Raw genomic sequence first — 14,644 nt, 5'->3', positions numbered from 1 at the left:
ACAAAAGGCAAGGAGGGTGGGGGAAATCCTAATCTCCGGGGGGAGCTGGTTCGAAAGGGTCGGGGCTGCCATAGAGAAGGCTCTTCCCCTGGGTCCCGCCAGATGACATTGTTTCATCGACAGGACCCGGAGACGAACTCTGTGGGACCTAACTGGTTGCTGGGATTCGTGCGACAGAAGGCGGTCTCAGATATCCTGGTCCGATGCCATGAAGGGCTTTATAGGTAATAAACAACACTTTGAATTGTGACCGGAAACTGATTGGCAACCAATGCAGACTGCGGTGACATGGGCATACCTAGGGAAGCCCATAGTTGCTCTCGCAGCTGCATTCTGCACGACCTGAAGTTTCTAAACACTCTTGGTATGCAGTGCTCTGTAACGACGTTTTGTGGGTAGGAGTTGAAACTGTCCAGGATGCGAGGGGTCAGTAAATATTTTCCCTGCCCTTTCCCCCCCTTTCTCCTTCCTACCACCTTTCTTTCTTCCTACCATCTTTCCCCCCCTGTTCCTTGTTCCTTCCTATCATCTTTCTCTTCCTTTTTCTTTCTTTTCTCCTTCCCTTCTTACCAACGTTTTCTCTTCCTACCACCTTTCTCCTTCCTTCCTACCATCTTTCCCCCTTCCTACCATCTCTCCGCCTTCCTTTCTCCGTTTTCCCTTTCCTTTCTCTCCCTCCTTTCCCTAGAAGAGTCGCTGAGCGGCTTGGGGGGCGGGGGACACCTGCCGGAGCCAGCCCAGGGGAAGCTCTCGGCCTTTCTCTGGCCCGCAGCTGAAGCCCCAGAAGCAGAGGGGCGGTTGCAAGTCATCGGTCCTTGAAAAGCACGTGGCCGCCACCTCCCGCTCCCTACTGCGCCTGCGCGCGTGACGCAACAGTATGCAAGCGTTCGTCGCGCTCTGACGTCATCTCCCAGCGCCGCATGGCTCCATGCCCACCAGGCTTCCTTAGCCCAAAGATGGCGGCGGTCGCGTCCTGGGGCTGCCGGGTAAGCCGGAGGGAGAGCCAGGTGGTGGCGGGCGGGGGAGGCCTTCTCAACCGAGTACGCCTCCCGGGTGGGTCCCATCAGGCCGGGGTTGCCTGAGGCTGAAGTCAGCGGGCTCTCCAGCACGGGGAAGGCGGGGATCCGAAGGGGTTGCCGGGCGCGGGGGTTGGCTGAGCCCCGAAGAAGCCCCGCATGCAACGGGTTTGATCAGGTCCGCACACGGGTCCCTTGACCGGGGTGGGGTAGGCCTCGCTTTTTGTGCCAGAGATACTCCCAAGGACCTTCCCCCCCCACGTGGATCTCAGTTGTTGGGATTCGAACTGGGATCTTGCAAAAGCTAGAGAGTGCCACCCCCCACCCCCATCAGTTGAACTCCTAGTGCAGGGCTGTCCAAATTTGGCGGCCAGAAGAGTTTTGGACAGAAAGGCACTAAAGAGTTATTAGAAAATAAGACGAGTCCATCTGAATCAGGCTAAAGCCCATCAAGTCCAGCATTCTGTGTCACACAGTGGCCCCCCAATTGTCCATGGGGATTTTGAGCAGAAAGAGAAGGCAAGACCCTCCCTTTCCCTTGACCCCCAACAAATGGGACCCAAGGGAACCCTGCCTGCCTCAACCAACATAGAGGCGGCACATGGACATCCATTTCAATAACCATCTATATGCTTGGCATCCACGAATCTGTCTAATCCTGCCTTGAAGCTATCAAGGCTGACAGCTGTCACGACCTCTTCTGGAAGGGGATTCCATAAACCAAGGACCCTCTGGGTGAAGAAATATTTCCCTTGATTTGTCCTCACTTTCTTACCTATGAGCTTTAGGGAGGGCCCCATTGTCTTTATTATTTATTTATTTATTATTTAGATTTGTATGCCGTCCCTCTCTATCCACCTTTTCTATCCCATGCATGATTTTATACCCTTCGATCAAGTCACTCCTTAAACACCATCTTTCAAGGCTGAAGAGACCGAGGCGTTGCAACCTGGTATCGTAAGGGAGGGGCTCCATTTCCTTGATCATTCTTGTTGCCCTTTTTTTGCACCTTTTCCAGTTTCATTACAGTGTTCCCTCGATTTTCGCGGGTTCGAACTTCGCGAAAAGTCTATACCACGGTTTTTCAAAAATATTAATTAAAAAATACTTTGTGGTTTCCCCCCCATATCACGGTTTTTCCTGCCCGATGATGTCATATATCATCACCAAACTTTCGTCCACCTTTAATAAATATTTTTTTAAAATAAATTTTAATAAAGAAACATGGTGAGTAATAATCTAAATGGTTGCTAAGGGAATGGGAAATTGCAATTTAGGGGTTTAAAGTGTTAAGGGAAGGCTTGTGATACTGTTCATAGCCAAAAATAGTGTATTTACTTCCACATCTCTACTTCGCGGAAATTCAACTTTTGCGGGCGGTCTCGGAACGCATCCCCCACGAAAATCGAGGGAACACTGTATATCTTTCTTGAGGTGCGGTGTCCAGAACTGTACACAGTACTCCAAGTGTGGTCTCACCATCTATTTGTACGGAGGCAAATACAACGCTTGCTGACCTATTTTCAATTCCCTTCCTAATCATGCCAAGCATGTAATTTGCTTTTTTTTATTGCTGCTGAGCACTGGGTTGACATCTTAATTGAGCTGTCCACCAAAACCCCAAGATCCCTTTCTTGGGTTGTCTCAGAAAGTTTTGTCCCCATCAGTTGTTAGGTATAATTGGGGTTCGTTGCCCCTATGTGCATAACTTTGCACTTGTTTAGGTTAAAATGCATTTGCCACTTTGTTGCCCACTCACTCAATTTCAAGAGATCCTTCTGGAGCTCCCGACAATCAGTTTCACTTTTCACTACCCGGAACAATTAAGTGTCGTCAGCAAACTTTGCTACCTCACTATTTACTTCTACAGCCAAATCATTAATGAATAATTTAAAAAGTAAAGGTCCCAAAACTGAACCTGGACTCGATGGGTTTTGGCCTGATTCAGCATGGCTCGTCTTATGTTCACCCTGTTTACAGACCAAGCTCTTTCCTTGGCCGTTCTCAGCAAAGCTGTCCCGAGGGGGAAATGTTAATGACACGTTTTTCTTTTCTTCTAATCCTAGAAATATCTCTTAAATGCGTGGCTTATATCCCGACAATGCTCTGGCCCTGTGCAGCACCCGGCCTGCGTGTGCCGGACGAGTAGATTGGCGTTAGAATATTATCAGGTGCGTTGATGACCCAACAGGGAGTCCAGGGCTTAACCACTACGACTGAGCCCAGAAGTTTTGCAATGTTAAGCAAAGAGAGTGGTTAAGTGCCTTTTCCTGCTGCAGTTGTTAAGTGAATCACTGCATTTGTTAAGTTAGTAACATGGTTGTTAAGTGAATCTGACTTTACTTGTCAGAAAGTCACAGATTGTGATCACGACCCTGGGATGCTGCAACTGTCATAATGAGCCTCGGTGGCGCAGTGGTTTGGCAGATCGAATCTCAGTGGGCTCGAGGTCGACTCAGTCTTTCATCCTTCCAAGGTCGGTAAAATGAGGACCCAGATTGTTGGGGGCAATAGGCTGACTCTGTAAAACGCTTAGAGAGGGCTGTAAGGCAGTGTTTCCCAACCTTGGCAACTTGAAGATATTTGGACTTCCCTTCATGGCATCGGACCAGAATATCTCCGAGACCGCCTTCTGCTGCACGAATCCCAGCGACCGATTAGGTCCCACAGAGTGGGCCTTCTCCGGGTCCCGTCAACTAAACAATGTCGGTTGGTGGGCCCCAGGGGAAGAGCCTTCTCTGTAGCTGCCCCGACTCTCTGGAACCAGCTCCCCCCAGAGATTAGAACTGCCCCTACCCTACTCGCCTTTCGCAAACTCCTTAAAACCCACCTTTGTCGTCAGGCATGGGGGAACTGAAATATCTCCCCCGGGCCTATACAATTTATGTATGGTATGCTTGTGTGTATGTCTGTTTAATAATGGGGTCTTTTAATATTTTATATTGTAAATTATTAGATTTGTTATAAAGTGTTTTTATTGTGTTGTGAGCCGCCCCGAGTCTACGGAAAGGGGCGGCATAAAAATCTAATAAATAAAATAAATAAATAAATAAACTCCCAAAATTCCCCAGCCAGCGAATTTGAATCTTCGGAGAGGGGCGGCATACAAATATTATTATTATTATTATTATTATTATTATTATTATTATTATTAAAGAAAAAGTTAGAAAAGTTGTGATGGAAGGAGGATGGGAAGGAAGGAGGGAGAGTCTTATATACCGCTTAAGTGGGTTAAAGAGTCAGCCTCTTGCCCCGCAACAATCCGGGTCCTCGTTTTACCCACCTCGGGAGGACCGAAGGCTGAGTTAACCTTGAACCAGTCAGGATCGAACTGCTGGCAGTGATTGATGACTTAGCCTGCATTACTGCATTCTCACTATGCCAACACGGCTCTTATGGTCATTAAACAAATGGGTTGTAAATCCAGAACTTTCTGCATTATGGTAAAGTACAGGTAGCAGTGCCTGGAGGCAAAAATGAAAGGAAGAATAGGAAACACACCAAACAGGAATAGGCGGGGATAGAAATTGGGGTACGGAGCTGGAGAGAAGCTCTGGTCATCAGCTGAAGAGGAGAGGCCTGCGTGATTTTATTAAGAATTATTACATTTTATGAATGACTTGTCCTATTGTTAGCTCTAAGGAAAATTTGGTTTTCTCTTCTCGCCTTATTCCTTTCATTGTTCTTCGTATTTAGCCAATCTGACTGACCGGGATGCTTTTAAATCTTCTAATTTGGGGGTCGGTGCCTAGAGGGTGGTTTTAAAATGAAAGATTCCATTGCTTCTCTGTTGATTTGCTCCCCTGCCAGAAAGAAACTGCCCTTAAGAAGCTTTCAGAGGAGGGTGACCAGATAAGACGGTGGGAAGAGATTTAGTTAATCTGTCTTCCTTCCTGAGATTTGTCAGGGCGAAAGTTCCCTGGATATCCTTGTAAATTGAGGTCACCAGTTCTTAGAAACAAAAGAGAGGATTTGGGTGATTATTCCATTAGCAAGAAAGACAGGATATAAACAACTGGAATCAGACAATGCTTCTGTTTTAAAATAAAAATTGGACTTAGAATAAATATACTATCACTTGAATTGGCATACATTAAAATAAAAGTTTGTTGCCTACAGCTCCCAAAGGGTCACTACCTCCAATACATAAACATGATGAAAATATAAATAATTTTAAAAAGAGGATTATGCATATACCCACAAATATATGACACAGAAAAACAACAACGTTCTACTTCAGATGTATAAATATACATGGCGAGAAAAATGAATTACAGCTGATTTGTCCTGTAAAAGCTCAAATCGTGATCAACAGTGTTCCAGGATTTGAGGGGCTACCCAGAGAAGAGGGGGGAGTCAAGCTTTTTTTTTTTTTTTAAGCAGTACTTAATAGAATAGAATAGAATAGAATTCTTTATTGGCCAAGTGTGATTGGACACACAAGGAATTTGTCTTGGTGCAGATGCTCTCAGGGTACATAAAAGAAAAAGACACATTTGTCAAGAATCATGTGGTACAGCACTTAATGATTGTCATAGGGGTCAAATAAGCAATTTATTTGTTTGTTTGTTTATTTATTAGATTTGTATGCTGCCCCTCTCCGTAGACTCGGGGCGGCTCACAACACAATAAAACAATTTATAACAAATCTAATAATTTAAAAAACATATGTCTACTTTCAGCTCAATTGTTTAACAAGGCTATTTTAAAATTTCAAAATCAATGTTTTTCAAACTTGGCAACTCTTAAGATGTGTAGACTTCATTTCTCAGAATTCCCCAGCCACATACTGGCTGGGGAATTCTGGGAGTTGAAGTCCACACAATGAAGAAACAATCAATATTAATAAAAATCTTAGGATACAAGCAGCAAGTTACGGTCATACAGTCCTATGTGGGAGGAAGGGGATGATGGGAATGATGAGAAAAACTAGTAGAAGCAGAAGTGTTTTATTATTTTAATATGTTTAGTTTTAATATTAATGTTGACTTCTATTATTGTATTATATTGTGTTTTATATTGTTGTAAGCGACCCTGAGTCCCACAGGATTGGGGGGGGGGGGGATAGAATTCAAATGAATGAATGAATGAATGAATGAATGAATGAATGAATGAATCTGGTCAGAACTGAAGAAGCTTCTTGGATAAAAAGAGAAACGTATTCAAAAGAAATGAAACGGAAAGTTGTCCAGTTGCCTCCTGAAAAATAAGCCCCTTTGGGGCAATCAGGACCCAGGTGGCTGAGAATCGCTGCAGCCCAAAGGACCTGAGATGTTTCTCCATGGGAAATTTGTCTTCAGCCATAAGGCCTTGTGGGCAGCCGGGTACCAACCGAGAGCCCAAGACAGGCCTGGTTTTGTGCTTCAAGGTGTAACTGTGACCTTTTCTTTAGTCTAGATGTTCTTTTAAAAAAAAAATTTTTTTTTAAATTAAATTGAAAAGACAGACAAAACATACATTACATGTAACATTTAGTGGAGCAACAATTGCTCCTCTCAAAGTTTATAATAAAGATTGGACTTAGAATAAATGTACTATCACTTGAATTGGCATATATTTATAATAAGTAAAAAAATAAAAAAAATAAACTAACTTTATCATTATTTATAAAATACTTAGATATATCAGTTGTAAGATAATAAGTAAAAACACATATAAAACATTTAAAAATATATAGAAAATTTTAAATTATGACTTGAAATAAACTATGAAGAAAAGAAAGAGAGAAATGGTAGAAGAGGAAAGAAGGAGTTTATCTTTATATTGTTAATAATCACTGTCTAATACAATATAACTACTAGGTACAGATATATTTAAAATAGTGTAAAAATATGGTTATCTCTGTTTCTTTGTATCCCACCAGATATATACCTCTTGCCAAACCTCATAAAATTCTGATTCTTCTTGATTTTTCACGTCCAAGGCAGGCCCGGTTTTGTGCTTCAAGGTGTAACTGTGACCTTTTCTTTAGTCTAGATGTTCTTCCTCGGGCCACCGGAAAAGGCTTTATCTCTGGCTTCGTGGAGAACATCAAGCAGGAGTTGGCCAAGAACAAGCAGATGAAGGACAACATCCAGAAATTCCGAGATGAAGCGAAGAAATTGGAAGAATCCGATGCCCTTCAGGAAGCCAGGCGGAAATACGTACGTTTGCTTCTCCGCCACCGAGGGGGGGGGATTGTTGGCTTTGAGCTGCCAGGAGAAATATTTTTAATGGGGCAGGTGGCGGTCCTCGGGTTACGAACACAACAGGGTTTAGAGCTGTGATGGCAAACCTTTGGCACGCCTACCCCAGGTGTTTAAATAGATCTACTCCAAACATGACTGCGTCAGGATTTAACACAGCTGCCTTATCTTAATACTAATACTAAAACAGGACATTTCAGATTATATTTTTACAAAATTGATGTGGCTTTTTGGAAGTATTCTCTGCTATTTAAAGGAATTCAGTTCAATTCAATTTATTAGATTTGTATGCCACCCCTCTCCGAAGACCCGGGGCGGCTCACAACAATAAAAACAATATTCCAGCGAAAACAAATCTAATATTAAAAAGCACATAAAACCCTATCATATTTAAAAAAAGCAAACAACATATACATACCCAAACATAAATATAAAAAAGCCTGGGGGAAAGGTGTCTCAACTCCCCCATGCCTGGCGGTATAGATGGGTCTTGAGTAATTTACGAAAGGCAAGAAGGGTGGGGGCAGCTCTAATCTCCGGGGAGGAGTTGATTCCAGAGGGCCGGGGCTGCCACAGAGAAGGCTCTTCCCCTGGGTCCCACCAAACGGCATTGTTTAGTCGACGGGACCCGGAGAAGGCCGACTCTGTGGGACCTGATCGGTCGCTGGGATTCGTGCAGCAGAAGACAGTCCTGAAGGTATTCTGGTCCGGTGCCATGAAGGGCTTTATAGGTCATAACCAACACTTTGAATTGTGACCAGAAACTGATCGGCAACCAATGCAGACTGTGGAGTGTTGGTGTAACATGGGCATATTTGGGAAATCCCATGATTGCTCTTGCAGCTGCATTCTGCACGATCTGAAGTTTCTGAACACTTTTCAAGGGTAGCCCCATGTAGAGAGCATTGCAGGAGTCGAACCTCGAGGTGATGAGGGCATGAGTGACTGTGAGCAGTGAGTCCCTGTCCAAATAGGGCCGCAACTGGTGCACCAGGTGGACCTGGGCAAACGCCCCCCTGGCCACAGCCGAAAGACGGTGCTCTAATGTGAGCTGTGGATGGAGGAGGAGGCCCAGTTAACCTCTACCTCTGCATCACCAACTTCTGTTTCCTTCTTGCAGAGAACCATTGAGTCCGAGACTGTCAAGACCTCAGAAGTGCTTAAGAAGAAACTAGGAGAAATCGGTGGCACCGTCAAAGAGGTGAGAAGCCCAGAGAGGCCTCTTCCGCCCCTCGGTCATCTTTCTCCAGCGGCTAGCAATTCTCTCCGGAGCCCAGAAAGTCCTGGCGTAGTGCACGTGGTGGTCCAGCAGGTTTCTGGAGGCCCAGAGTTAATTTTAATCTAATTTATTTAATTTATTAAATTTATAGGTCGCCCAACTCCTTGCAGAGTTAAGCAATCCATGCTGATTCCTCTGAGAGTCGGCCTCCTTCCTTTTATGTTTTCATTTTTTTTTATTATCGTGTTTAACCCTGAAAATAAGACTCTGTCTTATATTTTTTTTAAACCCTGAAATAAGCGCTTGGCCTTACTGCCATGCACTCAAAAGCTCGATTGGGCTTATTATCAGGTCTTATTTGGGGGAAAACAGGGTAGTTTAACATATTATATGTTCTGCCGGGCTCTCTGATAGGAGCCTCCCGAAAATTCAAGGATACAAATTTCAGACACACACACACGTTTGAAAATTCAAAACAATGTTCTTTATCACAAAAGTCAAAATAAACTAAGCACTCTTTTTGCATTGCAAAGAGCACTCTTCCCAAAACAACCGGGTAGTCTGTACAATTTCCCTTAAGCAGTCATTAAGTACTTAGCCAGCAGCTGTGAAGAAACTTCACACCCCTTCTTCTTCCAACGAAAGGAGACACACACATTGCTCTGCTTTGTTTTCCAAGGCGTGAAAAAGTAACAAAGTCCAGAAAACACAGGATTCCTGACAAACTCCGATCAGATATTCTTCCACAATGGCCAAACCCACATGCTGCTATTTATAGCAGCAGCCCTAATTACTGGAGCCCCACCCAAACACAGGTGGCCTCCCTTATTTCCTGTAATATGTTCTTACTTGGTCTCTTCTACGCATAATTCTGCGCTTGCGTGGGTCCAAAACGTCATCATCTGAATCAAAGGAAGATAAGGGAGATTGACTGCCTTGGCTGTGTGCCAAGCCTTTCTCTGCCGAGTCACTCCCACCTTCTTCTTTGTCCGAGGAAACTAAACTCTGATCTGATTCTGTCGGCAACAACACAGGCCTGTGACATGTTGAAGTTTCCCCTGCCTCCACCTCCCCATTCCCTGGGGCAGGAGCTGGGCCAGAGCCAACCACAACATTATAGAAGAAAATGAAAGTAATGGCTAACTGGAGGAGGAAAAGTGGAATGCTGCATTCACTTTTGGTCGCCCCGATGTCCGAAAGGTGTTGAGACGCTGGAAAGAGTGCAGAGAAGAGCAGCATAGATGATTAAGGGACTGGAGGATGTTGTGGTTGGCTCTGGCCCAGCTCCTGCCCCAGGGCATGTGGAGGTGGAGGCAGGGGAAACGTCAACATGTCCTAGGCCTGTTTTATTGCTGACAGAGTCAGGGAGTGCAGTTTCCTCGGACGAAGAAGAAGGTGGGGGTGACTTGGAAGAGGGGGGCTTGGCACACAGCCCAGGAAGCCAATCTCCATTATCTTCGGTCGATTCGGATGAGGAAATGTTAGACCCACGCAGGGGCAGACTTATTCATCGAAGAGACCAATTGAGGACATACTACAGGAGATAAGAGAGGCCACCTGTGTTTGGGTGGGGCTCCAGCAATTAGAGCTGCTGATATAAATAGCAGCATGCTAGTTTGGCCATTGTGGAAGATTATCTGATCATTGTTTCTTCAGGACTGTGCCTTGCTGTTTCCAGACTTTGTTGATTTTTCACGACTTTATTTATTTATTTATTTATTTATTTATTTATTTATTTATTAGTTGGACTTGTATGCCGCCCCTCTCCGAAGACTCGGGGCGGCTCACAACAAGTAAAAACAGTCACAACAATCCAATTAATTAAAATATTTAACGATTTAAGAAAAACCCCATGTAATAGCAAACACACACACAAGCATACCATGTATAAATTAACATGCCCAGGGGAGATGTTTAGTTTCCCCATGCCTGACGGCAAAGGTGAGTCTTAAGGAGTTTTCGGAAGGCAGGAAGAGTAGGGCAGTTCTAATCTCCGGGGGGAGTTGGTTCCAGAGAGCCGCCGCCGCCACAGAGAAGGCTCTTCCCCTGGGACCCGCCAACCGGCATTGTTTAGTTGACGGGACCCGGAGAAGGCCCACTCTGTGGGACCTAATCGGTCGCTGGGATTCGTGCGGCAGGAGGCGGTCTCGGAGATATTCTGGTCCGATGCCATGAAGGGCTTTAAAGGTCATAACCAACACTTTGAATTGTGACCGGAAATTGATCGGCAGCCAATGCAGACTGCGGAGTGATGGTGAAACATGGGCGTACCTAGGTAAGCCCATGACTGCTCTCGCAGCTGCATTCTGCATGATCTGAAGTTTCCGAACACTTTTCAAAGGTAGCCCCATGTAGAGAGCATTACAGTAGTCGAACCTCGAGGTGATGAGGGCATGAGTGACTGTGAGCAGTGAGTCCCGGTCCAGATAGGGCCGCAACTGGTGCACCAGGCGAACCTGGGCAAACGCCCCCCTCGCCACAGCTGAGAGATGGTTTTCTAATGTGAGCTGTGGATCGAGGAGGACGCCCAAGTTGCGGACCCTCTCTGAGGGGGTCAGTAATTCCCCCCCCAGGGTAATGGACGGACAGATGGAATTGTCCTTGGGAGGCAAAACCCACAGCCACTCCGTCTTATCCGGGTTGAGCTTGAGTCTATTGACACCCATCCAGGCCCCAACAGCCTCCAGGCACCGGCACATCACTTCCACCGCTTCGTTGACTGGGCATGGGGTGGAGATGTAAAGCTGGGTATCATCGGCATATTGATGATACCTCACCCCATGTCCTTGGATGATCTCACCCAGCGGTTTCATGTAGATGTTAAATAGCAAGGGGGAGAGGACCGACCCCTGAGGCACCCCACAAGGGAGAGACCTCGGAGCCGACCTCTGACCCCCCACTAACACCGACTGCGACCGGCCAGAGAGGTAGGAGGAGAACCACTGAAGAACAGTGCCTCCCACCCCCAGCCCCTCCAACCGGCGCAGAAGGATACCATGGTCGATGGTATCGAAAGCCGCTGAGAGATCGAGGAGCACCAGGACAGAGGATAAACCCCTGTCCCGGGCCCGCCAGAGATCATCCATCAACGCGACCAAAGCGGTTTCCGTGCTGTAACCGGGCCTGAAACCCAACTGCTGGGGACCTAGATAATCAGCTTCTTCCAAGGACCGCTGGAGCTGGAGTGCCACCACCTTCTCGACAACCTTCCCCATAAAGGGAAGGTTGGAGACTGGACGATAGTTGTTAAGTACGGCTGGGTCCAGGGAGGGCTTCTTGAGGAGGGGGCGCACGAGCGCTTCTTTATAGAGTGATGGAAAAACTCCCCTCCCCAAGGAAGCGTTGGTAATCTCCTGGGCCCAGCTCCGTGTCACCTCCCTGCTGGCCGAGACCAACCAGGAGGGACACGGATCCAGTAAGCAGGTGGCAGAACTCACAGCTCCGATGGCCTTGTCCACTTCATCAGGTGTCACCAGATCAAACTCTTCCCAGACAGGTGGACAAGTACGTGCCTCAGTCACCTCGATTGACTCGTTGTCAGTCGACTCTGTTTTACAATTGGAGTCGAGGTCGGCCCGGATCTGAGCGACTTTATCAGCGAAAAACGTGTTAAACTCCTCGGCACTACTCTGCAAGGGCTCCCCAACTCCCCCCTGGTTAAGAAGGGAGCGGGTCACCCTAAACAGAGCAGCCGGGCGGGATTCCGCTGATGCAATCAAGGCGGCATGGTACGCGCATCTTGCCGCCTTGAGCGCCACTTTGTAAGTCTTAATAAAAGCTCTTACAAGTGTTCGATCAGATTCGGACCTACTCTTATCGCTTCTCTAGACGTCTCTTTTGCCGTTTCAACACCCGGAGCTCCTCGTTGAACCATGGGGCTCCACGGGGTCTAGCGCCGCGGAGAGGTCGCAAAGGCGCAATCCGGTCAAGAGCCCCTGCCGCAGCCCTGTTCCAGGCCTCAGCAAGGGACTCCGCTGAACTGTGGATGAGTGCCTCTGGAATAACCCCAAGCGCCGTCTGAAAGCCCTCTGGGTCCATCAGGCGTCTGGGGCGGAACATCTTCATTGGTTCCGCCTCCCTGCGGGGAAGGATTGGAGCCAGGAAGTCAAGCCGTAGCAGAAAATGGTCTGACCATGACAAAGGCAACGCTTCTAAGCCCCTTAGTCTCGGACCATTGCTCAATTGCTCGGAAAGGAATACCATGTCAGGTGCGTGCCCTCCCTCGTGAGTCGGACCCTTTACTACTTGAGTCAGGTCCATGGCTGTCACGGTGGCCATGAACTCCTGTGCCAGCCCAGAGGTTTCGCCGAGTGACGACAGGTTGAAGTCCCCCAGGACAATGAGTCCGGGGAACTCCACCGCCAACCCGGCTACCTCCTCGAGTAGCACAGGCAGGGCTTTTGACACGCAGCTGGGAGGCAGGTACGTGAGAAATAAGCCCACCTGAACCCCTAAGTCCAACTTCACCAAGAGAGACTCGCAACCTGCAATTTCCAGAGCAATGAGTCTACGCAGGCAAAGGCTCTCCCTGGCTATAATAGCCACTCCTCCCCCCCTTCCCTGGGGTCGAGGCTGATGCCATATCTGAAACCCGGCTGGGCAAATTTCAGAGAGAGGAACACCTCCCTCCGGGCCCAGCCAGGTTTCAGTAATACAAGCCAGGTCGGCCTCCTCATCCAGGATCAGATCCCGGATGAGGAGAGCTTTATTTACCACCGACCTGGCATTGAGCAGCAGCAACCTGAGTCCAGGGCCAGAGTTACACTCATCACCAGTACCCAAGATTGGGCTCACGGAGCCGGAACAAGGGACCGTTATTAAGCAACGGTCTCTCGTTCCCCTGGAACGGCTAACTCTGTGGCCCCCACCGTATCTGCCTCTCCCCAGCAACACAGGGATATTCCGGCCCTCTGCCACCCCAGAGATCGGTGCCCCTTCCTCTCCTGTCTCCCGAGCGTCAGGTGGGCCAAACCTATCATTCATACTACTCACAATCATCTCATCCATACTGTACTCCCACCCACCCCAACCATCACACTCATACCAATCATTCATTCCATGCACAAGATTAACTCCATTCCAATCATCCATTAATTAGCGAACCCTCCCAATATTAAAAAAGATTAAATTAGTAATAAGTAAAAAGCTAATAAAATGTGGCACAATATAAATACATATAAATAGAAATTGAAAAATTCACAAAATTAATAATTAGTAGTATAAAATGGTAAAAATGGTAAAATAGTAAAAATCAGATCTTTGAAACCAAAGCAGAGCAAAGTGTATGTGTCTCACTTTGTGGAAGAAGGAGGGCTGTGACATTCCTTCACAGCTGCTAGCTAAGTACTTAAGGACTGATTAAGGGGATTGTACAGACTGCCAGGTTGTTTTGGGACGAGTGCTCTTTGCAATACAAAAAGGGTGCTTTGTTTCTTTTGAATTTTGGTGATAAAGAAAATTGTTTTTGAACTTTCAAATGTGCGTGTGTGTCTGAAATTTGTACCCTTGAATTTTTGGGAGACTCATACCAGAGAGCCCGGCAGGACAGAGGAAAAAACATACAATGAACATTTGCAGGAACTGGGCATGGCTAGTTCAATGAAAAGAAGGACCAGGGGAGACAGGATAGCAGCCTTCCAATATCTCAGGGGATGCCACAAAGAAGAAGGAGTCAACCTATTCTCCAAAGCACCTGAGGGTAGAACAAGAAGCAATGGGTGTAAACTAAACAAGGAGAGAAGCAACTTAGAACTCAGGAGAAATTTCCTGACAGTGAGAACAATTGATCCATGGAACAGAAGTGTGAATGCCCCAACACTGGAAGTTTTTAGGCAGATGTTGAATAACCATCTGTCTGAAGTAGTGTAGGGTTACCTGTCTAAGCAGGGTGTTGGACTAGAAGACCTCCAAGGTCCCTTCCAACCCTGTCCTTTTTCCTTTTTCTCCCCCCTCTGGTTTTAGAGCATTGATGAAGTCAGCAAGAGCGAGATCGGCCGGAAGATTATGGAAGGGATGGAGGAGGCGGCCAAAACGGCGAAGCAGTCTGCAGAAAGCGTCTCCAAGGGGGGAGAGAAACTGGGCCGGACTGCAGCATTCAAGGCCATTTCACAGGCAAGTCTCCTTCTTTGGTACTGGTAGCATTTCATCCCTGGACCGAGCATGAATCTACCCAGAGCTGCCCAGGGAGGGCAGACGGTTGATCTGGGGGTCCTTAATTCCTCCCG

At 46.9% G+C, this 14,644-nt stretch overlaps 1 protein-coding gene across 1 annotated transcript in view; it reads left to right on the top strand.

The window, feature by feature from the left end:
* The first annotated feature begins 880 nt into the window (after positions 1-880).
* TIMM44 (translocase of inner mitochondrial membrane 44) overlaps positions 881-14,644 on the top strand; it is a 38,433-nt gene continuing 24,669 nt past the window's right edge. Inside the window, 6 exon segments of the mRNA XM_070743847.1 lie at positions 881-986; positions 3,083-3,187; positions 6,988-7,014; positions 7,016-7,159; positions 8,322-8,402; positions 14,382-14,531. Of these exon segments, the coding sequence (XP_070599948.1) occupies positions 921-986; positions 3,083-3,187; positions 6,988-7,014; positions 7,016-7,159; positions 8,322-8,402; positions 14,382-14,531 (573 nt within the window). The 5' untranslated portion in view covers positions 881-920.

Source organism: Erythrolamprus reginae, chromosome 1 (assembly GCF_031021105.1).
Source record: "Erythrolamprus reginae isolate rEryReg1 chromosome 1, rEryReg1.hap1, whole genome shotgun sequence".
Lineage (NCBI taxonomy): Eukaryota > Metazoa > Chordata > Lepidosauria > Squamata > Dipsadidae > Erythrolamprus > Erythrolamprus reginae.
The sequence above is the reverse complement of the archived record's forward strand: the minus strand, read 5'-3'. Positions and strand labels throughout refer to the sequence as shown.